The sequence below is a fragment of the Gobius niger genome (assembly GCF_951799975.1).
Source record: "Gobius niger genome assembly, chromosome: 10".
In the NCBI taxonomy this organism is placed as follows: domain Eukaryota; kingdom Metazoa; phylum Chordata; class Actinopteri; order Gobiiformes; family Gobiidae; genus Gobius; species Gobius niger.
This window is the reverse complement of record NC_136861.1, coordinates 20951843-20975594: the sequence shown is the minus strand read 5'-3', so window position 1 is coordinate 20975594 and position 23752 is coordinate 20951843. Positions and strand designations below refer to the sequence as shown.

The window sequence follows — 23752 nt, the reverse complement described above, 5'->3', positions numbered from 1 at the left end:
CTATTGGAGTGTAAATGGTTATTGTGAAATACATTTGGTCTAAGGACAGCCCAGTGATCAGAACTCAGCATCACGAAATGTTGTGGTGGTCATTGGTCAAATGTATGATACAACACAACACAATTGTCCTGACTGGAGATTTTATTGATCTGTAGTAATCAGATCAATAAGCGATCAATCAATCAATCAATCAATTACTCCCCACATTTTGCACAACCTTTTTTGTCCTCACATCTTTACCTCTTTAAGATGATTGTCTTGATCGCCTGGGAGTACAACACATGCTGTCAGTTTGCACATGAAATACTAGGTAACTTTTGACAGACCTCCTGATGTTGCCTGACGAAGTAGCATCACTTGACACTTGTTTCTCTTTGCACATATCAATAAGTATGATCATCGCAGCTAAACCGACCCATTCTGATAAAAACATCTGACTGAAAAATGACTGCTTGTAATGAACAGGTGAAGACATTCAATTGCAGTTCATCACATAAGGAAAAACTAAGTCTTCTGTTATATGAATGGACCCCTCCACCCTCCTCCAGGCTTGTTTTGAACTCTTTGAAATGCTTAATGCCTGTATCAGAGAATCTCTCATGTTCCATCCACACATGGTTGGGCTCTTCATAAGAAACTCACCAATAATTCAACATGTGTTTCATATTTTCGATCTTCTTTTGGGGTTACTGGGAAAGTTCACCAAGCGCGCTTTTGACCATAACATTTTTCAGGTTATCAAATGTCTTTAAAGATTTTTGCTTTAGTGTAATGAATTTTACAGTAATGTTGATAATTATGCCTATTTTTAAATGGAAATGCACCTTTCCAAGCATATGTTACCATATTACTTTTTTGCTGGTCTTTCTTTTACCTGGCCTCCAACAAGCTGAATGTTCAATAGTGCCAATGAGTCGATATAAAGAAAACTTGAACTACATCAAGTTTTGGTCAAGGCCTTTGCATCTGTGTAACTTTAGCTTCCAGCCTTACATTTTTCATTCAATATGTCTGCCTTTTTGTAGCCTATATCTTAAGTTTTATAAACAGAACTGTGAATTTAGTTTCTGCAGTTGTGCAGCTGAGTCATTCAGTATTGAAAGTATGATCTATTATTTAATTTCTCTAAGAAAATGATAAAATTTCATCATCCATGTCATGACAACAGTTAACAAGGCATGAGAGTTGTTGTGTAGTGGTCGCCCCCGTTAATTGGATATGGTTGTATGGATGTCTCTTCATTAAAAACACTAGAGCAGATCGAGCTGTGCGTTCAAAACCTACTCAGAGTGAATCAAGGCCCGCGTATACAGATTCAAGTGGCCTATAAGCATCATTATCGCGTGGCTCCCTGGCTGTTTTCCGGTCTTACATCAGAATGGCATGCTCAGTTCAAACACACCGCTGCGGGGTTTACCTGGAAGCCGCCTGAGGCAACTGCTCGCACACCCCGTTTGATTGGCATCTCTTGTTTCCCCAAATGAGCCCAAATAAAAATGATTCAGCCCCATCCTCAAGCTCCAAAAAAAAAAAAGCCTGCTATATGTTTTTCATCTTTTCACACTTTCACTACTCCGCCACCTCTTGAGCTAATCTTCTGAGATGGGAATTCTCTTTCTCTCTCTTTCTTAGTGCCCACTGTACCGCCAGGAAACGTACAAGCAGAGGCTGTCAACTCTACAACGGTGCGTTTTACTTGGAGTGCCCCGAGCCCTCAGTTTATCAATGGAATCAACCAAGGATATAAGGTGAGGTGCCCTTTTGTTCACTACTGCACTCTAGTGGCCAGAGCAGTGCCTACTTGGTCTGAAAGGGAGCAGGGTCCAGCATTAGCCTCTTCGATAAATACAGTGTTTCCAGAAAACAAGTAAAAAAGATACAACTGAAAGACGTGATGGCTGACTAAAGTCTCCTTCACCTTGTGCAAACAACACTAGCTATTCTTTATTCTTTATTCTTCAGAGCATTTTTGAATTTCTTCAAGTGGGCCTGAGGACCGGCTCTTTGGACACTATCCACGCTTGTGCAAACATAATGTCCTTTTCAGTTATTTTTTTTAATATAAAAGGTTCTGTGCAGCTAATTTGAGGCAGTAGAGGAGATAGGGAAGGTACGTTTTTCTGCCAAAGCGCACAGACTTGATGTGCCGACATGAAGGATACCAGTTGAGTAGATCTCAGGAAAAAATACGCTTCCAGAAATGAGTTCTGACAGGCTTCAGAGGACAGAAATTTGGCATGTGTTTTATGTAGTGAAGAAGAGCCAATATGTGAGGTCTACTGCTATTGGATTTCAAAAACCTTCAGGGTCAATAATAGATGTGAAAATCAAATTCCTTTGTTCTGCTGATTATTTCACCAAATTAAACACACTCACTTAATGAATGTGTCATCACATCATCTGAATGATAATCATCATTCTACAAATAAACATGTTTGAAACATGTCCCTTTGTGTGCAATCCCAGTTTGGGATTTCAAAGGTCTGTGATATAGTTTAGTGTGTTTGATGATCGGTATCATTGTTTAGCTCCATTTTGCACAGTTTCATTTTCCGCTGATGATCACCAGGTGAAGCTCTTTTACCCTCTGCTGGCTGCCAATTTCATTTATTTTATTCTTTTATCTAAAATTTATCACAACTGCCCTAAGAAGATCACCTAAGAAACAATTCCAGGTCACAAAAAACAGCACCAGGTCGTCTAAGTCAGAGATTACTAGAAAATGTCGACATTAGCTGTTAGCATCTAAATATTGCAGATTTTTATCAATGACATGGAAGTAAGACTCTAAATCACCTTAAAGGGATATTTCAGGATGTTTTACATTGGGCCTCATTTCCTAGTTATCCATAGTGTTTCTCAAGATATAATTATTTTTAAATTCATGCAGTCCTTATATTTGAAGAGTTTAGCGGTGCTAGGCTAGTGCTAGGCTAGTGCTAGGCTAGTGCTAGGCTAGTGCTTGGCTAGTGCTAGGCTAGTGCTAGGCTAGTGCATTTCTATGGTAACTAGAAGCCTGCATTGGAAAACAGTGCACCTGAGGCAAATCACTTATAACACCAGACTACCGATAGGCTATAAATGTCTGTGTTGACTGAATAATTTTTGAAATATAACAATTTTGCATTTAAAATAACTTTATATTTGAGTAGCATCAGCTTCCTGGTTGTTGCTACGCAGCGGCGGAGTGATCTGCTAGGTGACCAGATCTACAGTAGTTTGTTTACCTGCGGCCGGCATTACTGCACGTGGAATTCACAAAGGAGCTTTCTACAAATCAGATGTGGCAACGTTTGGAGGACTACCCGATGATTTTGAATGCAGGCTACGAGTTACCATAGACATGCGCTTGCCTACTGCATGAATTAAAAAAAATCGAATCTACAGAAATTAACAACACTCTGGATAACTAGGAAATGAGGACCTTTGTCAAACATCCTGAAATATCCCTATAAAGGCCCTATACCTGTTTTTTTTTTTTTTTTTTTTTATATTGAAAACAATGAAAGAGGAAGCCAATACATTAAAATCTTAGTTGTGATCTATATCATTGCTAACTTTCCTAAGATATTTGTAGCATCCCGATTCTTCTCAGGGACAAGTTTATAGGCATATTTTACAACTTGCAGGGTCACCTTTCAGGGTCACTTTCACAGAAATGCTACAAAACTAACCTGCAAGTTCAGGAAATTGATTCAAATGCTATATAATGAGATGTACACTGTGCCTGGATATTTATTTAAGTAATACTTTGGTCTGCCTTTAGCTGCTGGCCTGGGAGCCCAATCGCCCGAATGAAGTTGCAGGGGTGATAGTGCGGCCAAACTTCCAGGACAGTGTTCACGTCGGTTACATCTCCGGCCTTAAAAAATACACTGACTATTACTCCTCGGTGCTATGTTTTACCACGCCGGGGGACGGCCCACGCAGCGTACCACAGCGCGTCCGGACCCATGAGGACAGTAAGTGTGTTGATTGATCTTTACAATGTGTTTACGATTATTCTGTTTGTTACTGCCTGTTTTTATTTCAAACTTTTATAGCCCCTGGAGCTGTGGGGCATCTAAGCTTTACCGACATCTTGGACACGTCACTAAAAGTCAGCTGGAAAGAGCCACAGGAGAAAAATGGCGTCCTTACAGGTAAAAAAAAACAAAAAACGCAAAAATCAGGCAAGGATTTTTAGAGTGCTATTTCTCACCGTGCGGAACGCTCTTGTCCCAGGTTACCGCATCTCTTGGGAGGAGTTCAACCGCACCAACACCCGAGTGACCCATTATCTGCCCAACCTCACCCAGGAGTACAAGGTGACGGGACTGACTGCCCTCACCACATACACTATTCAAGTGGCAGCCATGACCTCAAAGGGACAGGGCCAGATCTCAGCTTCGACAATTTCCTCTGGTGTGCCCCCAGGTCAGTGGTCAGATGTTTTGAATCATTTATAAATAAGAGCAGATGCTTTGTGAAGCCAATAATCTCTCCATCTATGAAATCGATTGATGCGAGTCTCTAAAAGACAATTGGGCATGTTTATCCTGTTCCTACTTAATAAACATTTGTTTAACCTCTTAACCCCCACGTGAACAAAGCACATTTTCTCCAGTCTGACTTCACCCAAATCTAAAAGATTCTTGAAAAATGTCTCAAAATTGTGACAAAAATGAGACGAAAACAAGGATGAAAATGCAGCAAAAGAGATGACAAAAAAGTGAACAAAAAAGGGGACAAAAACCCTCCAAAAAAGCCTTAAAAGTGCAACAATAAAGAGGCAAAAAGCGATCAACAGCGCGAGGAAACAGATCCGGTTAGATGAGTTTGTGGGTGGCATTACTCTGGTTTGAAGGCTTTAACCTATTAGCTTTGAATAAAGCCGAACTGGAAAAAAGGCACTTAGCTAAGGCGGGGGTTAAGAGGTTAATAATTCTAACAATAATCTATCAGGAGAGAAAGTATTACTGGTCAAAGTAGTATAAACAATAATCAGCTATTTATTTTTGTTTAATTAGTGTTGTGTGTTTCATTTACTAAGAGTTTGTTTATGGTAATACTACATGGTCATCCATAATTTTCTCAGATTTTTTTTTTTAATCATAAAAAAATGCACAGATAAATAATCACAAAAATGTGCTGGTGCAGGGGTGGCGAACATGCGGCTCTCGGCCAATCAGAGTGCGGCTCTTTGCATGATTGGATACGTTTAATACATTGCGGCTCTTTGCAAAAGAATTGGTACATATTTCCCATAAACTGTAACAGTCTTTAAGAATCTTGACCAAAAATCCAACCACAGGCCTACAGACCCTGTTTCCCATCTACACACATGAATGAGAGAATCAAGGTTGAACATTTCGGCTCTTGGTCTCTGACTACTTGAACACCCCTGTGCTAGTGAATCATAGATGAGTTAAAATGTGAAAATAAACCAAGGTTGCAGCTGGGAAAACCAATTACAGTATTTTCTTGTTGTGCAGCATGTTTCTATTTGTCATCATAGAGTGTGTGTGTCTAAATCCACTTTGTGTGGGCTCTCACTCATCCAGGAATTCTCCATTGCAGTATGAGACTTTCGAATTTCGTCGACTGGACTGGGCTAATTGAATTAATCACATTTCACTTCTATCTTCAGAAGCTTCTTCCCGCCCTCTTCTAGATCGACATGATAGAAGCGAAACGTCCTCAAATCAAACAATCCAGTCCAGTCGACGACATTTGAAAAGCTCTACTTCAACTAGATCAGTTCAGTTTATTTAGATAGCGGTCCACCTCCATAGCAGTGTATGTAGTTAATTCATATGAACATTTTGATGTGCAGGGGGAATTGTTAGAAACAAGTTCTCAACCTCCACCTGAACTGAGTACATTTTGTCCAATTTGGCTTTACCCAAATCTAAAAGCCTCTCAAAAAAAAAGCGTCAAAATAGTGACAAAAATGAGGATGAAAAACGCACCGGAAAAGCAACAATAACACAATAAAAAAGGGACAAAACGCACAACTTAGAACTAGATGCAAGTTAGCCATTTTATACTCACTACTGCCACCTCAGGTCATACGTGTAACTGCAGCTTCTATATTAAGCCTGTGCATGACGGCACTTCGATGAATTAACACCTTTTTGAGTGACAATGCAGGATTTTAGAGGCAGTTGTGGTGAAAAGGTCTGAGCTCATTCTACACATTAGGACAATGTTCCAACAACATTAGGACATTGTTGGATAACATTTTTGATGCTTAAAAATGTCAAAATTATGTATTTTCCAGGTAGGGGGAGGAAAATAAATAATTTTGACATTTTTAAACTCTGTGTAGTCCCTTTAAGACTGATGAACAAGCAAAAAAAAAAAGCCACAAAAGAGCTACAAATGTGATGGAAAACGCAACAAAAAAGACGATAAAAATCATCAAAAACACAACAAAATGAAACAAAATCTACAAAAACACAACAAAAAAGAGACAAATAGCACCACTAAAGAGTAATTAAAAAGCAACAAAAAGCAACAAAAAGGAAACAAAAATAAGACGTCAGAACCCTTCAAAAATGTGACAAAAAACATGGCGACAAAAAAGGTGTGTTGAGTTCTTTAGGTCTTAGCTTTCAAATGAGGCAAAACACTGGCTTATAGGCTGAAAGCTACATTTGGGTAAAGCTGAACTGGACAAAATGTGCTAAGTTAAGGTGGAGGGTAAGTGTTTAAATTTGACTACTTCATCCATTCGTGGTTTGAAAACAGGATGAAAAAACTCGCATTACCGCTTTACGGCTTCGATCTGAGTAACAAAGGTTTGGAAAAAAATGTTATTGCTCAGAATCTCTCGGTTGTAAAGGGTGATTAGGAGCCGCTCCAAAATGAATCCGTTTATTCTGCTCCTGTTATTGATCTTTCCTGAAAATCTTAAAACAAGATTACATTTTTCATTTTCTCCAGTTCTCTAAAATATTTGCATGTCATTTATCTCTTTCCATTCAGAGTTGCCCGGTCCCCCTACCAATCTAGCCGTATCAAACATTGGCCCCCGCTCTGTCACACTGCAGTTCAAACCAGGTTACGACGGCAAAACATCCATCTCCCGTTGGCAGGTTGAAGCCCAGGTAATGCTTTATATCTTTTAATGTAATGAGTCTGGCTTTTCTCTGGTTTCTCTATTTGCTGGAGAGGATTTGTTGTTTTGCCTTTTGTTTAGCCTTTTGTTTAACAGCTCACATAGCCTCTTTACATGGTGCCTTTTCAGATTGGAATAATAGGCGAGAATGAAGAGTGGCTGCTGGTACATGAATTGGCTAATGAACCCGACGCTAGATCTCTCAATGTACACGACCTGAATCCGTATACTGTCTACAGGTAAACATGACACTAACAAGCTTGTGTTTCTGAGGAGCATATATACCACTCTCTTCATTTTTTTTATTTATTGGATTGAAATCTGATATAGAAAATGCTCAAATTAATTAGATTTTTATTATAATTATTTTAAGGCTTTTTTTCCCCTAGCCTTTTTTGTTTACATATTTTATCTGGTTGTAAAGTCTTGGACAAGTGGTTATAGTGGCATGATCTTATGCGCAGATTTCGAATGCGTCAGGTAAACATCGTGGGCACAAGTCCTCCTAGTCAGACGTCCAGGAAGATCCAGACCCTCCAAGCTCCCCCCGACATTTCCCCAGCCAATGTGACCCTGCGTACTGCAAGTGAAACCAGTCTTTGGCTCCGCTGGGTGGTAAGTAATTACACTTTTTATCGCATGTCTGCTTATGATGTTCATAAAGTGATAGGAAGCAGTATATAACCATTATGTTCTCAACATTGATTAGAGGCAGGGAAAGTGAGCAGGTTTAAGGATTTGAATGACTGACCAAAGCTGTGTGACTAGACTACTGTTGCCGCACCTGTGACATGGCAGGGGCTGGCATCGAAGGTTTAGAAACACTGGTGAGCTTATGAAAGATCCTGTTTTCAGATGGTTCCTGTGTCTGAACACGCATGCTATTGTAAGTCAAATGACAAGAGTAGATAGGAAGAATGCAGTGCGCAATTGTATGAACAATGACAATAAACCTGTAGTTAGTCATTTTAACTGGCTGTGTCAGGCAGGTGGTCATGACACATAATATTATGACAGTTTATCTTCAGCTGGTGTTCATAATTTTATGCTCGGCTGATTACTGATTGTTAGACTCAGAATGTGGACGTCTGTTTGCCTCTCAAACATCTCCGAGAACATGTGGTGGCCATGTACAGGTGGCACTTGTGGCGTTTTGGAAAGCAGCTCGAACCCTGTTATTGCTGCTCTTCGCATCAGCAGTTGGCTGGCAGAGTTTGGGCTACATCTGTCCATTACCAGCTCTGTGCCAGCGCCTGACCAGTGCCAAATAGGAGGAGTGAGACACTGTGGCTCTGAACACTATGCGACTCGTGCAGCATATAAATAAGAGTGAGAGGCATGTGATGAAGCAGGACAAATGAATCACCGTGTGATTGCAGCATATTTAAAGGCAGATTCACGCAGCACGGTCTGTCCTTGACATTTTATCGAAACCGAAGAAAATAGTGTTTCGTAAGAAAGACAGTTTTGAGATAGGTCATAGTCCTAATGTTTAAAGATGATGCTTTATATTTTGGTTGGAGAGGCAACAATCTGCTTTGTCTAATGTGAAATTGAATTCTATTGACATGAAAAGGGCCCAAAGTGCAGTTACTTAGACAAGATATTATCAGAACATTTTTTCTCTCTGTTTTTGTACACTATTACGGTCTTGTTTGTGTGCGGATGAAGCAGCTTATTGTCTTCATAAATTATATTTTAAAGTTTAGACATCATCAGGAATGCAGACATCGAGCAAAAACACACCGACATTAAAATATGCAAATGAAAAACTGCCCAAAAATAGCCAGTAAGCTCTCTTGAAAAGATAACATCAAACATTAATTCCCTGCTTTACGTGCTTTAAGTTTTCTGAATAGTTAATTGGCCTTTTATTTCTCAAGAAAAATATCTGACACCATTCTGTTTCTTTGGTGTTCAGAAAGTTAAGACAGCGCTCCACATAATCAAAGCTTGGCAGGCACTTCCATACTAATTCTATACTGCATGTCTTAAAATATTGGCCTTTCTTATGCTATTTTTAATTTTCTTGTTCCTTTGTTGTCATGCCTTAATACAAAGTTGGTGTAATTAAAGGGACACATTCCTGAAATACTTCAACCATGTTTTACAATAGCGGAATAGGCACACATTTAAAATAACACATCATATTGTTATCTTTTTTTCAGCACTCCACTCAGTGCGGTGGTAAGTGCTCCAAAGGTTTAGCCCTCCTCTCATATTGCTTGTCATCGCCTCTGACAACTCGCGTGAAGTGTTCTAAAATCTCTATAAAGTACTGCCTCTCGCGGCTTATTGCTTAAAACGCACTTAGTCACACTGCCATTTGTATTGATTTTGTCTTGTACTCAAGAACTGAAAACAACACAAAAAAAAATCCTCTCAGCCTCTTCCAGAGTGGGAGTACAATGGTAATCCGGACCTAGTCGGATACAGAATCCAGTACTCAAAGGCCAGCTCTAAGGGGGGCGTCCTGTCCCACATCATAATGGACCGGCTGGAGAGAGAGTTCACCATTGAAGACTTGGAGGAGTGGACCGAGTATGAAGTCAGAGTGCAGGCTTTGAATGGCATTGGCTCTGGCCCCTGGAGTCAAGCGGTGCACGGGAGAACAAGGGAGTCTGGTGAGAAAAGAACATCGAACCTCAAAAGCACACATTACATGCTATCAACCAGGCTTCATTTTTTTTCTAGTCCCTTTCAAACATAGCTGAGCAACCTGAGTGTTCCCTTGCCAGTATTAAGTTCTACTTTTAACTTGTTGCATACGGTCATCCTTATCCCATTGGATTAGGATTTAAAGCTGTATTAAGTAACTTGTTTACCTTAATAAATCCTTTTCGTAGTCCCTCTGGGGGTAATACAAGTGTTTATGGAATCATCTCCCCCCTGGTGTGTCTGGTTAGAAAACCACAATTGCAGCTTTCCCTGCACATTAATAGAATCATGAAGAAGAAGCTAACCTGCTAACGGGCAAAGCTAACTGAGGGCTAGCACCACTTAAACAGTGTTTGAATTTTCTGTCAGGGTATTATTTACGCTCATTGACAATTAATGAGTAAAAAAAGCGCAACATGCTATGACACCTGCAATGACGCTTATGGCCTCTAGGGGCATGAGATACTTAATACTGCTTTAATGCAACATGGCATCAAGGATGGAACCTATACATGATTGTCAGCTGGATAAAAAATTTGCTTCTGCACCAACAAAATTAAATAAGAAGATTTCTACCAGCATTCACTTCCACTTCACCTGGCACATTTGTCTGTTGCAATAAATGCTTTGTAATTGTTTTACTGGGGTGTGCTTTTGAATATGGACATTTTAAGTCAAAAGATTTGTAGTAATTTACATGACATAGCAGTAGTGATAAGAACTCAAAGAACACAAACATATAGATGGACGCACATTGCACAAGCTTGACTTCTTTTGACACACAGAAAAAACGACAATACGAAATGTAGATCTTACATACTTGCATAGTCAAATGGGAAACATAAACAGATTAATGCTGCAGTTTTAACAAGACACTCACTATATTTAAACCCATTTCTGCAGTGCCCTCCTCTGGCCCCACCAATGTGTCAGCCTTTGCCACTACCTCCAGCAGTATCCTGGTGCGCTGGGGCGAAGTACCGGAAGCTGACCGTAATGGCCTCATTCTAGGCTACAAGGTCGACAATCTGCCCCTATAACTTCACATCTTTCCATTTCATAAAGCTGTAGGTGACGTTATTTCACTTTGCATTTCATAGGTTGTATATAAAGAGAAGGATTCAGATGTGGCTCCCAACTTTTGGATGGTGGAGGGCAACACCAGCCACAGTGTCCCGTTGAGTGGACTGGGAAAATATGTTCTTTATGAAATTCAAGTGCTTGCCTTTACACGCATTGGGGACGGAAGGAGCAGCCAGCCACCCATTCTGGAGAGGACACTGGATGATGGTAAATCCTCATTTGGCAAACTCATCTCAAAGCTAAACTATTTCAATCTTGATTTAGATTTCTGATATTTGCTTATTCAAATGTACTAATTACATTACGAGGATTCACCCTGGTAAAAGGCAGCCCTTTTATTTTATCTTTTTTTGTCACAGTGCCTGGTCCTCCCGTGGGAATTTTATTCCCAGAAGTCAGAACCACTTCAGTCAGGCTAATCTGGCAGCCTCCTGCTCAGCCTAATGGTATTATTCTGGGTGAGTCCTTTCTTTATGCACTTTCACTCCTGATCTCAAACCCAACACATTTAGTTAGAATCGCACATTTCACTCTGTTTGGTGCCACGGTTTTTCAATCCTCCATCTTTCTGACTTTTAAAGTGTGACTTTTTACATTCATATAAGATTCTTTCCCTTTTAGCCTATCAGATCACATACCGGAGAAACTCTTCAAATAGCAACGCCGCCACAGTAGACGTGCTGAGCCCCAGTGCGCGACAGTACACAGCCACCGGTCTTAAGCCCGAGACGGTTTATGTATTTCGACTCACTGCTCAAACACGCAAGGGCTGGGGAGAGGCTGCTGAGGCGCTGGTCGTCACTACAGAGAAGAGAGGTAAAAAGCAAAATGCATAAAACTCAAGGCACTAAAAGCTATTTGTTCTTGTGGGATATCTTTGGTTTAGGTATCCAATTTATTATTAGACCTTTTATGTAAGATTTATAACATTTCCTTTTAAAAGTATAAGCACATATTCTGATAGAGTTGATAGTAGGTGTGGTTGTTGTAGTTTACAAGATAATAAATTGCATTGTTACAACAGCCAAGTACAAAAGAGCTGAATTGGAATAAAAAGGCAGCAGAAAACAAACGTAATGAAGTTAAATAAGGAACTAGAAATGTAAGTGCTCAAAAGAGGAATACAATGAACTAATTGTAGAAAAGAACATTTGCTGCTATAGAACAATCTACTCATAACAGTCTTTGCACAACAACAACAAAAATAAATACATATGTGTACAATACTGAAAAAATAATAATAATAATAATAACAAGGGACTTGGTTGTCTTTGGTTGTTAAATGATTATGAGAAGTTGCTGAATATGAGAGCGTTTTCGACTTTCAGCCCGACCTCAGCCCACGAGTCGCCCCGTAGTCCCTCAACAGGACGTCCATGCTCGTAGAGTTCTGTTGTCATGGGAACCGGGCAGCGACGGTCTGTCCCCCGTCCGCTACTACACCGTCCAGTACAGGGAGCTTCCGGACAGTAACTGGACGGTCCACTCCGCGGCAGTCAGCCATGAGACGAACTCTTACATCGTGGACAGGTGAGTTGAGATTCGTCTCTCATTCAGAAGTCGTACAGGGCATTCAGTAACAGTGTGCGTTTGTTTGGTTTTGTTTTTGTACGTGAAGGTTGAAGCCATTCACTTCCTATCAGTTCCGTGTGAAAGCGACTAATGACATTGGCGACAGTGAATACAGCCAGGAGAGCGAGGCAATTACGACCTTACAAGACGGTAATGCTTAGAATCCAGTTTAGGCATCATCTAATTAACTATGTACATTATAAGAAAGTGTTTTCATGGATTTTCTATGTATAGCAGATAGAACCACTCGAATGCTAAACAGATGTCAATTTCTCTGTTGTAGTTCCTGATAAAGCTCCGAAAATCCTGTCTGTTACGCCGCACACCACGACATCTGTACTTGTTCGATGGCTGGTATGTTTTTTACATTTGCTTTTATCTACAGTGTGAAGAAAAAAAAAAGATATTTCATTTTCTGCTTTTTTTTTTTCTTCCTCAGTCGCCCACAGAGGATCACATCAATGGAATTTTGCTGGGCTTCAGGGTCAGATATAGGGAACTGCACTATGACCGGCTGCGCACCTTCTCCATCCGCACGGTCAACAATGTGGCCAACTGGGCTGATCTGGCTGGTGTGTTTTGATTACCTCTTTTTTTTTTATTACTAAGACTACAACTCTTGCTTTTCAAAAGAAAAAAAAAATGAACATTTTGAAAAACAAGTGGAAAAATTGGGGCAAATTTGGGAAAATTCTAAAACATTTTGAAAAAAAAAACCTACGGAAAATGTAAGGGGGGAAAATGTAAAAAAAAAATGTAAAAAAATTGGGGAAAAAAAAAAAAAAGGAAAAGGAATAAATTAACATTATTAATCTGTTTTATGGTTCTATAGTATAGGTAATGTTCAGGTATCGAAAACCAAGTATCGATGAAGTGCTGGTATCGAAACAAACGTAACGGTACCGAGCCCTAAACATAAACAATAGCACACAGTTGCTTTAGTGAATACAATATAGTTGACCTATTGCAAAGGCCTTTACTTTATCTATGTCCATGATGCTTCAATTACTAATGCTTTCAGAGCTGTCCTCAGAATATACTGTAAAATTAACATAATGGATTACTTCTGTGTTTGCATTTTAAAGAACTTCTTTATTAAGTGGAACATGATTCATCTGCTGCCCTCCCCACACTGGAGGCAGTAAATTACCTTCCTAGCCACAGGTGCATTTTCTAATAGTAATTATTGTACTAATGTGTGAGCTTTAGTGCTTTTCCTGAGTCGTATACGTTTCTCAGAACTTTTTTTTTTTTTTTTTCAAACACTGTTTTATGTGAGGCTTGTTCAGTGTCTTTCTCGGAAACTAAAGTTTAATGACTTTTTCCTTCGTTCCATCTTTATATTCTGCACTGTCTTCTCAAACTCCAGCTCCCTACAGCATCAGAAACCTGAGCGAGTCCTCCATGACCCAGTACGAACTGGACAGTAAGTCTGTTATATGTGTCTTTGCTTTGGTTTAACTTCGGAAACTCAGCCCTGGACCGTAACTGTTCTCTCCAAAGTGCAGCATCCGTTTGTGTGTGACACTGCCTCGGTCTTTACCAGCTGTCATGTTATTATTTTAGTCTTTTTAATCACGGGCAAATCTTGCATGTTCCAACAACAACATTGTTTTTTTCCACCACTAAGCTACATAATTCCACCCTTCTGTCTTTTTTGTTCAATATGTGATGCTGTTCTTGCCACTGGCATCTCTCTGACTCAACATCTCTGGAGGACTTTTGTGTAAGAAAGAAGGATTTTTCTAACTATAGTCTTTGCTCTTTGCAGATTTGAACAAACACAAGCGATACGAGATCCGTCTTAGTGTGTACAACGCGGTGGGGGAGGGTCCCAGCAGTGTGCCCCAGGAAGTGTTTGTCGGCGAGGCTGGTATGTTTCATCTTTCTTGTCAGTTCTCATATTTGTAATACTACAACAAAAACAGCTGAAATGGCCCATTCACAACCCCACATTTCAGACATTTTTATCTGGCACAAAGGCCTGACTATGTATCATTCCTATGTTCCTTCACGTTGTTAAGATTCACTGTTTTCAGAAGAAACCGCTTGTACTGAGAATCACTACCCAGAAACACACTTACCGTACTTTACTGAAAATAACGTTTCTAAGTACAGTACCGCTATATATCAAAAACAGCCATTTCAGTTTCAACTGCTCATATTTTTTGTGTTCTATGAATATTTCCATAAACTTGTGCATGTGTTTCTGCATACTAGGACAGTGTCTCCCAACCAAGGGTACAGGGACCCCTGGGGGTACTTGAGCATTTAGCAGGGGGTGCTTGGAATTATTTCAGATTGAAAAAGAAAGTGAAATTGAGAAGAATTTCAATAAATAATAAAGTTTTTCAGTAAAAGGTTGAGAGTAAATTCACAACACACTAATAAATACTGAATAATCTTAGTTTATATGGTCACTTTGTAATAATCTGGCAAGATCCTCGAGGTAGGGGTGCTTGGAATATAAATCAACAACTCAACGGGTATAAAACAGGTGAAACAGGTTGGGAACCACTGTAACTAGGACATAATATTTTGCTTGAAAACAGCATTTTTTGTTTGCAGTTCCCACAGCTCCCCCTCAGAACGTTGTGGTCCAGTCGTCTACGGCCACTCAGCTGGACGTCACGTGGGACCCTCCGCCGCTGCACGCCCAGAACGGAGACATACAGGGCTACAAGGTATCAATAATCTAACGGCGTATTACTCAAGCTTACATCATGCCTTTCTTTCTTTGTTGAATTTTCATATTTCCCCCTAAAGAAAAAAGGAAATAAAAAAGAAAAAAAACAGCCATGAATTGTGTATGCTGACGTCTTTTATCCTGTTTTTTTTAGATCTATTTCTGGGAGTTTCAGCTGCAGAATGAGACGGAGCGTTTGCGCACGCTATTCCTGCCTGAGCTCGGGGTGAAGCTTAAAAACTTGACAGGCTACACCACCTACATGATCAGTGTGGCAGCTTTCAATGCTGCGGGGGACGGGCCGCGCTCCCTGCCCACCAGAGGGCGCACTCAGCAAGCAGGTAAAAAAGGGAAATCCAGATGTTAAAAGGGAGCAGTCTTTCCCTTTTCTTCTGCTACTGCACAGAGGCCACGAGGATTTTCACAGTCTACTTTATGGCTTCTATTCAGGCTGTTTTTCTCTGTTATGTGTCATTGATTGCCGAGGTTCTATAACAACTTTTTAGTTTTGTTTTTTGTTGCACTTCTCAAGGTTCACCCACAAATTGATGACGCTCCTCTGCACAGTTAAAGTGCGCATCTCCTATTGGCCTAGCCGTGTTAGAAATGAATTAAGGTTTGCTTAGTTGCTAAAGCGCTTTGTAAGTGTGGGGATTTAGTGTCGAGGACAGGTCTCTGGTGTGTAATACTGATTGCAGGAGGGCAGCGATGAACAAGACCTGTGGGGGGACACTGCAGATTATTTTTGAGCAGCAATGGCACAAAGACGTCTGTGTTTACTACTTTGCAAGCTTTCCTCCTCTGCAGCTTCAGCACAAAAAATGAGATGGTTTACTGTACAAATGTCCGCCCCCTTGAAGCCTATGACACTGGGCGAAAGGCTACAAAGTGCTGAGAACTTTAAAACAGAGGCAGGAATTTTGGCTCCCCACACCACAGGCTACTGGGAAGCGGGCCAACGCAAGCTTTTGTGAATTCTATGCAGAGCCGTGGCTAAATCCTGACACTTAGCTGGATCTGAGCTGGGTCAGAGGAGTAAATTCTCACAGCGCTGGTTCAAGGTCAACAAAAAGAATAATTTTGCACAATGTAATATTCTGCTCTACTATTGGAGACAGTCAATTCGACGGTCTGAGAGTCTAGAGAACCTTGAGGGAGTGACTTGACTTGCACTGTACTAACATTCCTTCTCCATTTTGACAAACACTGTATATTGTTTTAGCTTTTTAATAATCTCTTAACCCCCACCTGAACTGAGCACGTTTTTCTCCAATTCGGCAATACCTGAGTCTAAAAGCATCTTGGAAAAAAATGTTAACATGGCGACAAAAATGAGGATGAAAAGCAACAATAGCGCGATAAAAAAGAGATGAAAAACAAAAAAGAGGGACAAAAGTGTGATGAAAAACTGATGAAAATACAACAAAAAGTGACGAAAACGCAACCAAAATATGACAAAAAAAAGGAGACGCTGGTCAAGCTGTCCAGACGAGAAGCTTTTAGATTTGGGTAAAGCCGAACTGGAGAAAAGCACTTGGTTGAAGTGGGGGGTAAGAGGTTAAATCACTATTATTTTGATCAGTCATCAAAATATGGACTGATTATTATGATGGCTGTGGGGCTTAGCATATTTTAGTTTGCCCCTGGCTATCATGGCTAGTCCTTATTCCCACTCACCAGGATTTATTTGTGAATTTTGTCTGTAAAAGGAAGCATGTGTTTTGTTATTTCTATTTCTGTAACACTTTTCGTCCAAATTCACCCCCTGTGTCATATTGATTTCGAAAGCACAGTGGCGGCGACTTTTTCCATTCAACTTCTTTGCTGCAGATCACCCACCAATAGTTTTGCTCACAAATGTATTTAAAAGTTCAAGTTCGTGCCTTAATTACAAAATAGATTCATTTTTCCTCAGATGTGACAAATCCGTTCCTCTGTGGTGGCATATCCAGGTCACCACACGCGGCTTTTGTAAGAGAGCATATTTCATCTCAAGTCATGTCTCTCTCTCTGCTCTCGCCCAAACAGCCCCCAGTGCCCCGAGCTCCATCCATTTCAGCGAGTTGACCACCACTTCTGTCAACGTGTCGTGGGGCGAGCCGAAGCAGGCCAACGGTATCATCGAGAGCTACCGTCTGGTTTATGAGCCGTGCACTCCGGTCGATGGTGAGAAAAAAAAATGGATCCTGCTCGGAGCTTAATTCTCTCTTCCGTGTCATAACATTCCTCTTCCTCACTTTGCAGATTTAAAGCATTTTGCGAGCGCACTAACCATATTATTTTTAACTCATGCTGCTTAAGCAAATGTTCTAATCTGTTACAGCTGAGGACAGTGAGCTTTGCAATAAGATGTATGAGGTACAGTGCTGTGCAGAAGGGAAGGTGTGTGGGGGGATTAAAAAAAGCACTTTTGTAAGTTGTAGTCCCTAGTTTTGTCCTTTGAATAATTAAATACATCGTTTTTAATTTGAGATTTCTGCTAATAACGTAAGGTTTGAGCTTTTATTGGCACTTCCTCTCCCCATGTGTCAGAGAGACTGTTTATTTGTTGCAGCAAAGGTCGGCCGTTTGAACTTTGCTCCCACCGCCCCGTACTGTGTGAATGATTCCTCGATGTAATGGGGTTTGAGCAAACTGTGAAGTTGGAAAAGCACTACCGTATTTCCCGCACTATAAGTCGCACTTTTTTTCATAGTTTGGCTGGGGGTGCGACTTATGCTCAGGTGCGACTTATTTATCAAAATATATCATTTCACATGTTAGTTATTTTCACACTGACAGCCGCTAGAGGGCGCTCTAGACTTGTGTACCGGTATCTGCTACTTTTGTACAACTGAAAATTAAAAAAAATTGTAAAAAAAAAAAAAAGAAAGTTTGGAGTGACCGGCTGAACAAAAACAAAATAAGCTGAACTCTAAAATCTAGATACTAGGGGAACGAGTTTACAAATGGGTGCTTGAACAACGTGCTGCCAGGAGAGGCTTGTCAACTGTGTAGCACTCCATGCTGCACGGGTAGTTGGCTGGTGCGACTTATACTCCGGAGCGACTTGTATATGTGTTTCTCTTTTCTACATTATGCCTTTTTTGGCTGGTGCGAATTATAGTCCGGAAAATATGGTACATAAATCTGACCATTGTCCATTGGTGGCTGTGTCCAACATGCAGCCACATAACCATGGTTTTGTCAGTCTGTCCCAAGTCTCTAATAGTCTCTAATAGTTGCATGCAGTCTAGGGCTGCAACTAACGATTATTTTGTAATCGATTAATCCATTGATTATTTTTACGATTAATCGAGTAATTGCTTTGCTGTGAATGGTGTAGGAAAATTTTATTTTTCAAAAAAAATTCTCACATATAGCTTAAGTGGCGCTGCTTGAAGATGTGTTGGTGGAGTCAACAATGGAAAAAATTTACACAGACCCTAACTATATAAACAAAGTAGGTTTTCATCAAAAATACTACATTTTATGTCATTTTTGCTTCATTTGAGTCTGTCTGAACCAGAAAACAATTAATCGATTACTAAAATAGTTGTTGAATAATGAAATAATCGATTAGTCGCCAATTAATCGATTAGTCGTTTCAGCCCTAATGCAGTCGTGTTAAATGCCATGTTTTTCTGAATCAGTCAAGGATGCGATTGAGGTAATTGGGGAAAGGATTTTTGTTTTGAACATTTACCTTGGAACTAGCAGAACTGCGCTTAAATCTAGCCTTTTGCCTTTCTTTGTCCACAAAAACCTCCCTTTTACACAATACTGTATGTCTTACAAAATGCTGGGGTAAGATTTACTGCAGCTTTCTACCTGGGAATAACATGGCCGAGGTGTAATTGGGAGCGTAGGTAAGATTGTGAACCGAGGCGGCTGTGATCCCCTGGCAATTTATTAATGGAGCCGGAGCTATGTAAACTGAACAGCAAAGCCGGGCAATACGGAATGCCATTACAAAGTAACCCCATGAGTCTGCCAGTGTCGATATCCTCAAGGCTACAGGGAGATAAGCCTTTCATTACTGGGAGAATATCTGTCCATCTCTGGCCTAGTTGTTTGTGGATTTGAGTCTGTTTGCATAATGCTTGGCTGCTTGTGGCTTGTAGAAACCAGCATACGAAGCCTTGTCTTTTGTACAGACTCCTCTCCTCGCACTTCAGGTGTCAGTAAGATAGTGACCGTAGATGTGAAGGCGAGCTCCCCCTTGTGGATGAAGTTGAGAGACCTTGCCGATGGCGTCACCTACAACTTCCGCATCCGGGCCAAAACCCTCACATACGGCCCTGAAGTGGAGGCCAACATCACCACAGGGCCTGGAGAAGGTACGGTACAGGTCTTGGGATTGGATGATGTTGATGACAAAAATAAAGTTCTGAATTTGATGTCATGGTCATTTGTCATTCTCAGGAGCTCCGGGACCTCCTGGAGAACCCTTTATTGCTCGTCACGGTGCGGCCCTCACTCTTCACTGGACCAGTGGAGATCAGGGGCGCTCTCCCATCTCGCGATATGTCATTGAAGCCAGGCCCTCAGGTATGATGATTAGGCAGTGGAAAACAATCAGCAAAGTGAATAATAGGACCTCATGAGTTCATCTCTCTCCACACATGAATTCTCTTCATGTGCATCAGTCAGTTGGTTTACACAAGTCCAGTTTTAACGCAAATTCCCAAACCCTTGAAAATTTGAATGAGCACAATTGTACACAATTGGGCTGATTGTACGCGATATTTGTCAATGTCAATGTCAACTTTATTTGTATAGCAGGTTTACAAAAACACTAGGTGCCCAAAGTGCTTCACATACAGGTACACAATATAAAATTACAGTACAAAACAACAAGAGAAGCACACACAATAGAGTTATAATACAGCTCAGCTTGAATTGAACGCCAACGCAAACAGATGTGTTTTAAGGGCAGTCTTAATATTTAGATATTTAAATGCCATTAAGGGAGGAACACCCTCTACCTATTCTATACAAAGCAACTGTACAGTAAGGAGTCTGACTGTGCAACTGGATTGGGTGATAAACAGTCAGGGAGACATTAGGCAAGTGATGGACCAAATGATGGTCCTTCTACCGCTGACTAGGAGGTGCTTCATTGTTTTGATCCAATGTGCTTTAAAGTGAAAGACTATCGGGGCTTGAATGGGTTCAATGAAGTAAAGGGAGATGCAATTAACATGCGCGATGCACACGTAATTTGTTTTTTTCACCTGCATGTCATATGCAAAAAGATATGGAAAGGATTTTATTTTTGAGCATTTACCTTTTACCGAGAAAAATTCCTAGTTTGTGAACAATAAAAACTATTCTGATTCTGAAAAAAGGACAACTGAGCAGTTCAATGGTGAAATCAAACTAGAATGTAAGGAGTGTACTCACATAAAGTCACTGTTTCTACTTTACACAGATGCTGTCAAGTGCATGGACACTTGTGAGGTACTCTGAGCCAGCTCAATATCACAATTTGGCCTTAATTGGCTCTCCAGAAACTACTTTCACAATCTTCAAGGGAAATTGCGCCTTCAGAGAAGCTCAATAATACAAAAAACAACAAAAAGGCACTCAAACGTAAAGCACATACATTAGTACGTAACAAAAGAATAGAATGAAGAATATAAATAGAAAATAATGCACATACATACTGTAGAACACAAAAACATCATTACTTTTTGCATTTATCTCGCACAACTACTGTATATGATCTGTGTTAAATGCTCCACAGTGGCAGTGTTCATGAACTCTATGCCCAATCCCTTTTTTGTTTACTCAATACGATATCACTTGCTATCTCTTTGTTCTGCCTACATTAATCTGACTGGTTCTTTCTCTTCAGATGAGGGCCTGTGGGACATTCTCATCAAAGACATTCCCAAAGAAGCAACATCCTACACGTTCAACCTGGAGATGTTAAGAGAAGGCGTAACGTATGACTTTCGAGTAATTGCTGTTAATGACTATGGCTACGGATCCCCTAGTGCGCCCTCCCCTTCCATCTCAGGTGCGTTATCATCACAAGTATGTAGCCAACAAGTGATGCTAATTTCTGCTTATAAACGTAAGTCTTATTTATGTTCCTTGCAGCCCAGAAAGTGTCTCCATTCTACGAGGAGTGGTGGTTTCTGGTTGTGATCGCACTAGTGGGCCTCATCTTCATTCTGCTACTAGTTTTCATCCTCATTATCCGCGGGCAGAGTAAGAAATACACCAAGAAGAATGATACAGGTAGGAAAAATAGCAATTCGAAGATCTCACTCCCCTTATCTTAAGCTATTGACCAGAATTTGTCTGTCGGTCAAGCTGAGAAATTGGGTTTAATGATCAGGCTGAGTGCGGTGCATTTCGTAGAAAAACGCTACCGATACAAGTAGACAAACCCCTTACATCCTTTTACATTGTCTGGCTGACAGGGAAATGGCAAAACTAAAGGTTAGCACAGATTTTGACAGATGAACAAACATAATTGGTCATGTTTAACTGCGGCAAAGATCGATACAGGAATAGATGGCTTGGCAGTGGTTAAATGCGGAGGTCATTAGTCGGATGGAAAGTAATTATATAACAGCACTCCCATTGGCTCGCACAAGCTGCATTAAAAAGCCATTTCCAAGAGTGTGGTATTTTTCTTACTGATACAGCGGCTTGAAATGTGTGGCACGTTTTGTGCTTGTTAAGAAAAGGAGATTTCTTAAGGCCGCATCTGTCATGGTAGATGTGAAAAATTGTAATATAACACCTGCCTGACAATGCACGGAGGCCATACACAGGCTTTTAAAATATATGCACCAGTTGGGGTTTTAAACTTTTGAACATTTCTTTTTCTGTTGCATAAATGTATTTGGATTGTATGAGTTGGATTGGAGTTGGAGTGTGTTGGCAAGCAGTTTCAAACACGTTAAAGCACACTTGAGTGATAAGGTGGGAAAGGTGAAGAGGCTAGGACATTTGGGAGTGTGGCACCAGTTACTTTCAGCAGAGTCAGCTTTGAGGATGGTACGGTTTCCAAGGTTACGAGGTCAGAAAGGGAGGGTGCTCTGGTCAGACAAGGACTGTGTGAAGGCTCAAAAAAGAGGACTTCTTAGCTTCCCCGTCTCACCAAAATGATGATTGTCTCTCTAGTTGTAGTAGTAAATTAGTACCAGTAGTTATAGTAATAGTAAACATTAACGGCTCAATGTCTGCATTAGGAGAGTGACAATATATCGATTGTCCAATATATCACGATATTTTTCGGGACGATGCGATACCAATATTTTTTCTTCCGATATCAATACTTTTTAATGACGCCGTGCATATTAATGAACAGCCTCATGCATATTAATGAGGCAGCAGTGCTTAACTGTTTTTACAGTCAATAGAGGCCAATAATGATCAAGAATTCAGGAGGGTTAGGATTATACATACAGGGGACTGTGGATTCTAGTTTATTTAAATGAAAATGAAGTCACTGACATCTGTAGACCATCTTCAGTGTGTAAGTCAGGGATCATTTATGGACACAGAACATGAGGTACAAAGCACATGAAAGAAAAATGTAATGAATGTAAGAAATGTAAAGTATGTGTAGTATGTTAAAATAAAGGTGAAAAGTAGCATGTTTCTTTTTTATCGTGAATCATATCTTAGGTTATTTTTGTGCAATATAACGATTTTCACAGTATCGGCGTATTGCAAGATGATCGTTATCGTAAGCCACGTATCGCGTATCGTATTAAATCGTGGGGTATCCAGAGGTTCCCGCCCCTAGTCTGCATATTGTAAAACCTTTTTATTTTCACATTACAAAAAATCACTTGACACAATAGACAGTATAGTGCAGATAGTAGGAAAATAGTGCAATGAAAGAATGAAAGATACGTTTGTGTAGGCTCTCGGTCATACAGGAATTTTCTATGGCAGAGAAAAAATGTAAAGCTAAATTAACAATGCACAGAAGCATACTATATTGACAGTTGTGGTGGGAGGTGATGATAGAAGTGGCAATAGTGGCAGCTATTCTTACAGGCTTATGGTTACTTGAATACGCAACATTCAAGGCTTTTCCCTCCAACAACAGAAATATATATTTTGTAAAGCTGTGTTGTTTTATTATTGATACCTGACCGTCATATTTTTTTTAATTTCAGGGAACCATTCAAACTGCACCTCTATGCCTCTGACCCACGGAGAGATGGTGCGCATGGACGAGGGCCGCTTCCCAACGCTGGAGCTGAACAACAGACGCCTTTCAGTGAAAAACTCCTTCTGTCGCAAGAACGGCATCTACACACGGTCAGACATTTTTCTTTCCTCTCGTGTCTTTTTTACCAAGCTCTACCAAATGCTAACATCTATTCAATCGTTGTCCTTTTCAGTAGGGCCGCACTGACAGGAATTAATCATGTTGCGTTCACTTCAATAACGGCGTATCCAGAAAAAGAGAACATGCTAAACCTGAGAAGGCCATTCGATTTTCAAATACTCATTGATATTCACCATTTATGTGAAGCAGCATTTTATACAGACGAAAGCATAGTGGCGGTTAATTAGCATTCATCAAATTCTGTGTGGGCTTTCTGTCCATCAGTGCTTTAGAGATAGTCGCGGGCTGGCCTTCTTCCTTCATTAAAGCATGTGTATCAGTATGTGAATCTACTGCTGATCAGTCT

General features: G+C 40.4%; 1 protein-coding gene across 4 annotated transcripts in view; it reads left to right on the top strand.

Moving 5' to 3' along the window:
* The window catches only part of sdk2a (sidekick cell adhesion molecule 2a), a 130179-nt gene that overhangs the window by 100527 nt on the left and 5900 nt on the right, over nt 1-23752 (top strand). For 2 of the 4 annotated variants that reach the window (XM_079563810.1, XM_079563808.1), the window contains exons 18-43: nt 1633-1748; nt 3767-3962; nt 4044-4142; nt 4225-4416; nt 6970-7091; nt 7232-7341; nt 7567-7717; nt 9489-9726; nt 10664-10779; nt 10861-11050; nt 11203-11301; nt 11465-11659; nt 12172-12373; nt 12462-12565; nt 12699-12769; nt 12855-12987; nt 13785-13841; nt 14187-14288; nt 14984-15099; nt 15256-15442; nt 17130-17267; nt 19238-19420; nt 19506-19631; nt 20941-21105; nt 21189-21329; nt 23231-23375. In XM_079563810.1, coding sequence (XP_079419936.1) covers nt 1633-1748; nt 3767-3962; nt 4044-4142; nt 4225-4416; nt 6970-7091; nt 7232-7341; nt 7567-7717; nt 9489-9726; nt 10664-10779; nt 10861-11050; nt 11203-11301; nt 11465-11659; nt 12172-12373; nt 12462-12565; nt 12699-12769; nt 12855-12987; nt 13785-13841; nt 14187-14288; nt 14984-15099; nt 15256-15442; nt 17130-17267; nt 19238-19420; nt 19506-19631; nt 20941-21105; nt 21189-21329; nt 23231-23375 — 3694 coding nt within the window. The remainder of the gene's footprint in view (nt 1-1632; nt 1749-3766; nt 3963-4043; nt 4143-4224; nt 4417-6969; nt 7092-7231; nt 7342-7566; nt 7718-9488; nt 9727-10663; nt 10780-10860; nt 11051-11202; nt 11302-11464; nt 11660-12171; nt 12374-12461; nt 12566-12698; nt 12770-12854; nt 12988-13784; nt 13842-14186; nt 14289-14983; nt 15100-15255; nt 15443-17129; nt 17268-19237; nt 19421-19505; nt 19632-20940; nt 21106-21188; nt 21330-23230; nt 23376-23752) is intronic. The other 2 variants (XM_079563809.1, XM_079563807.1) reach the window with 1 other exon arrangement.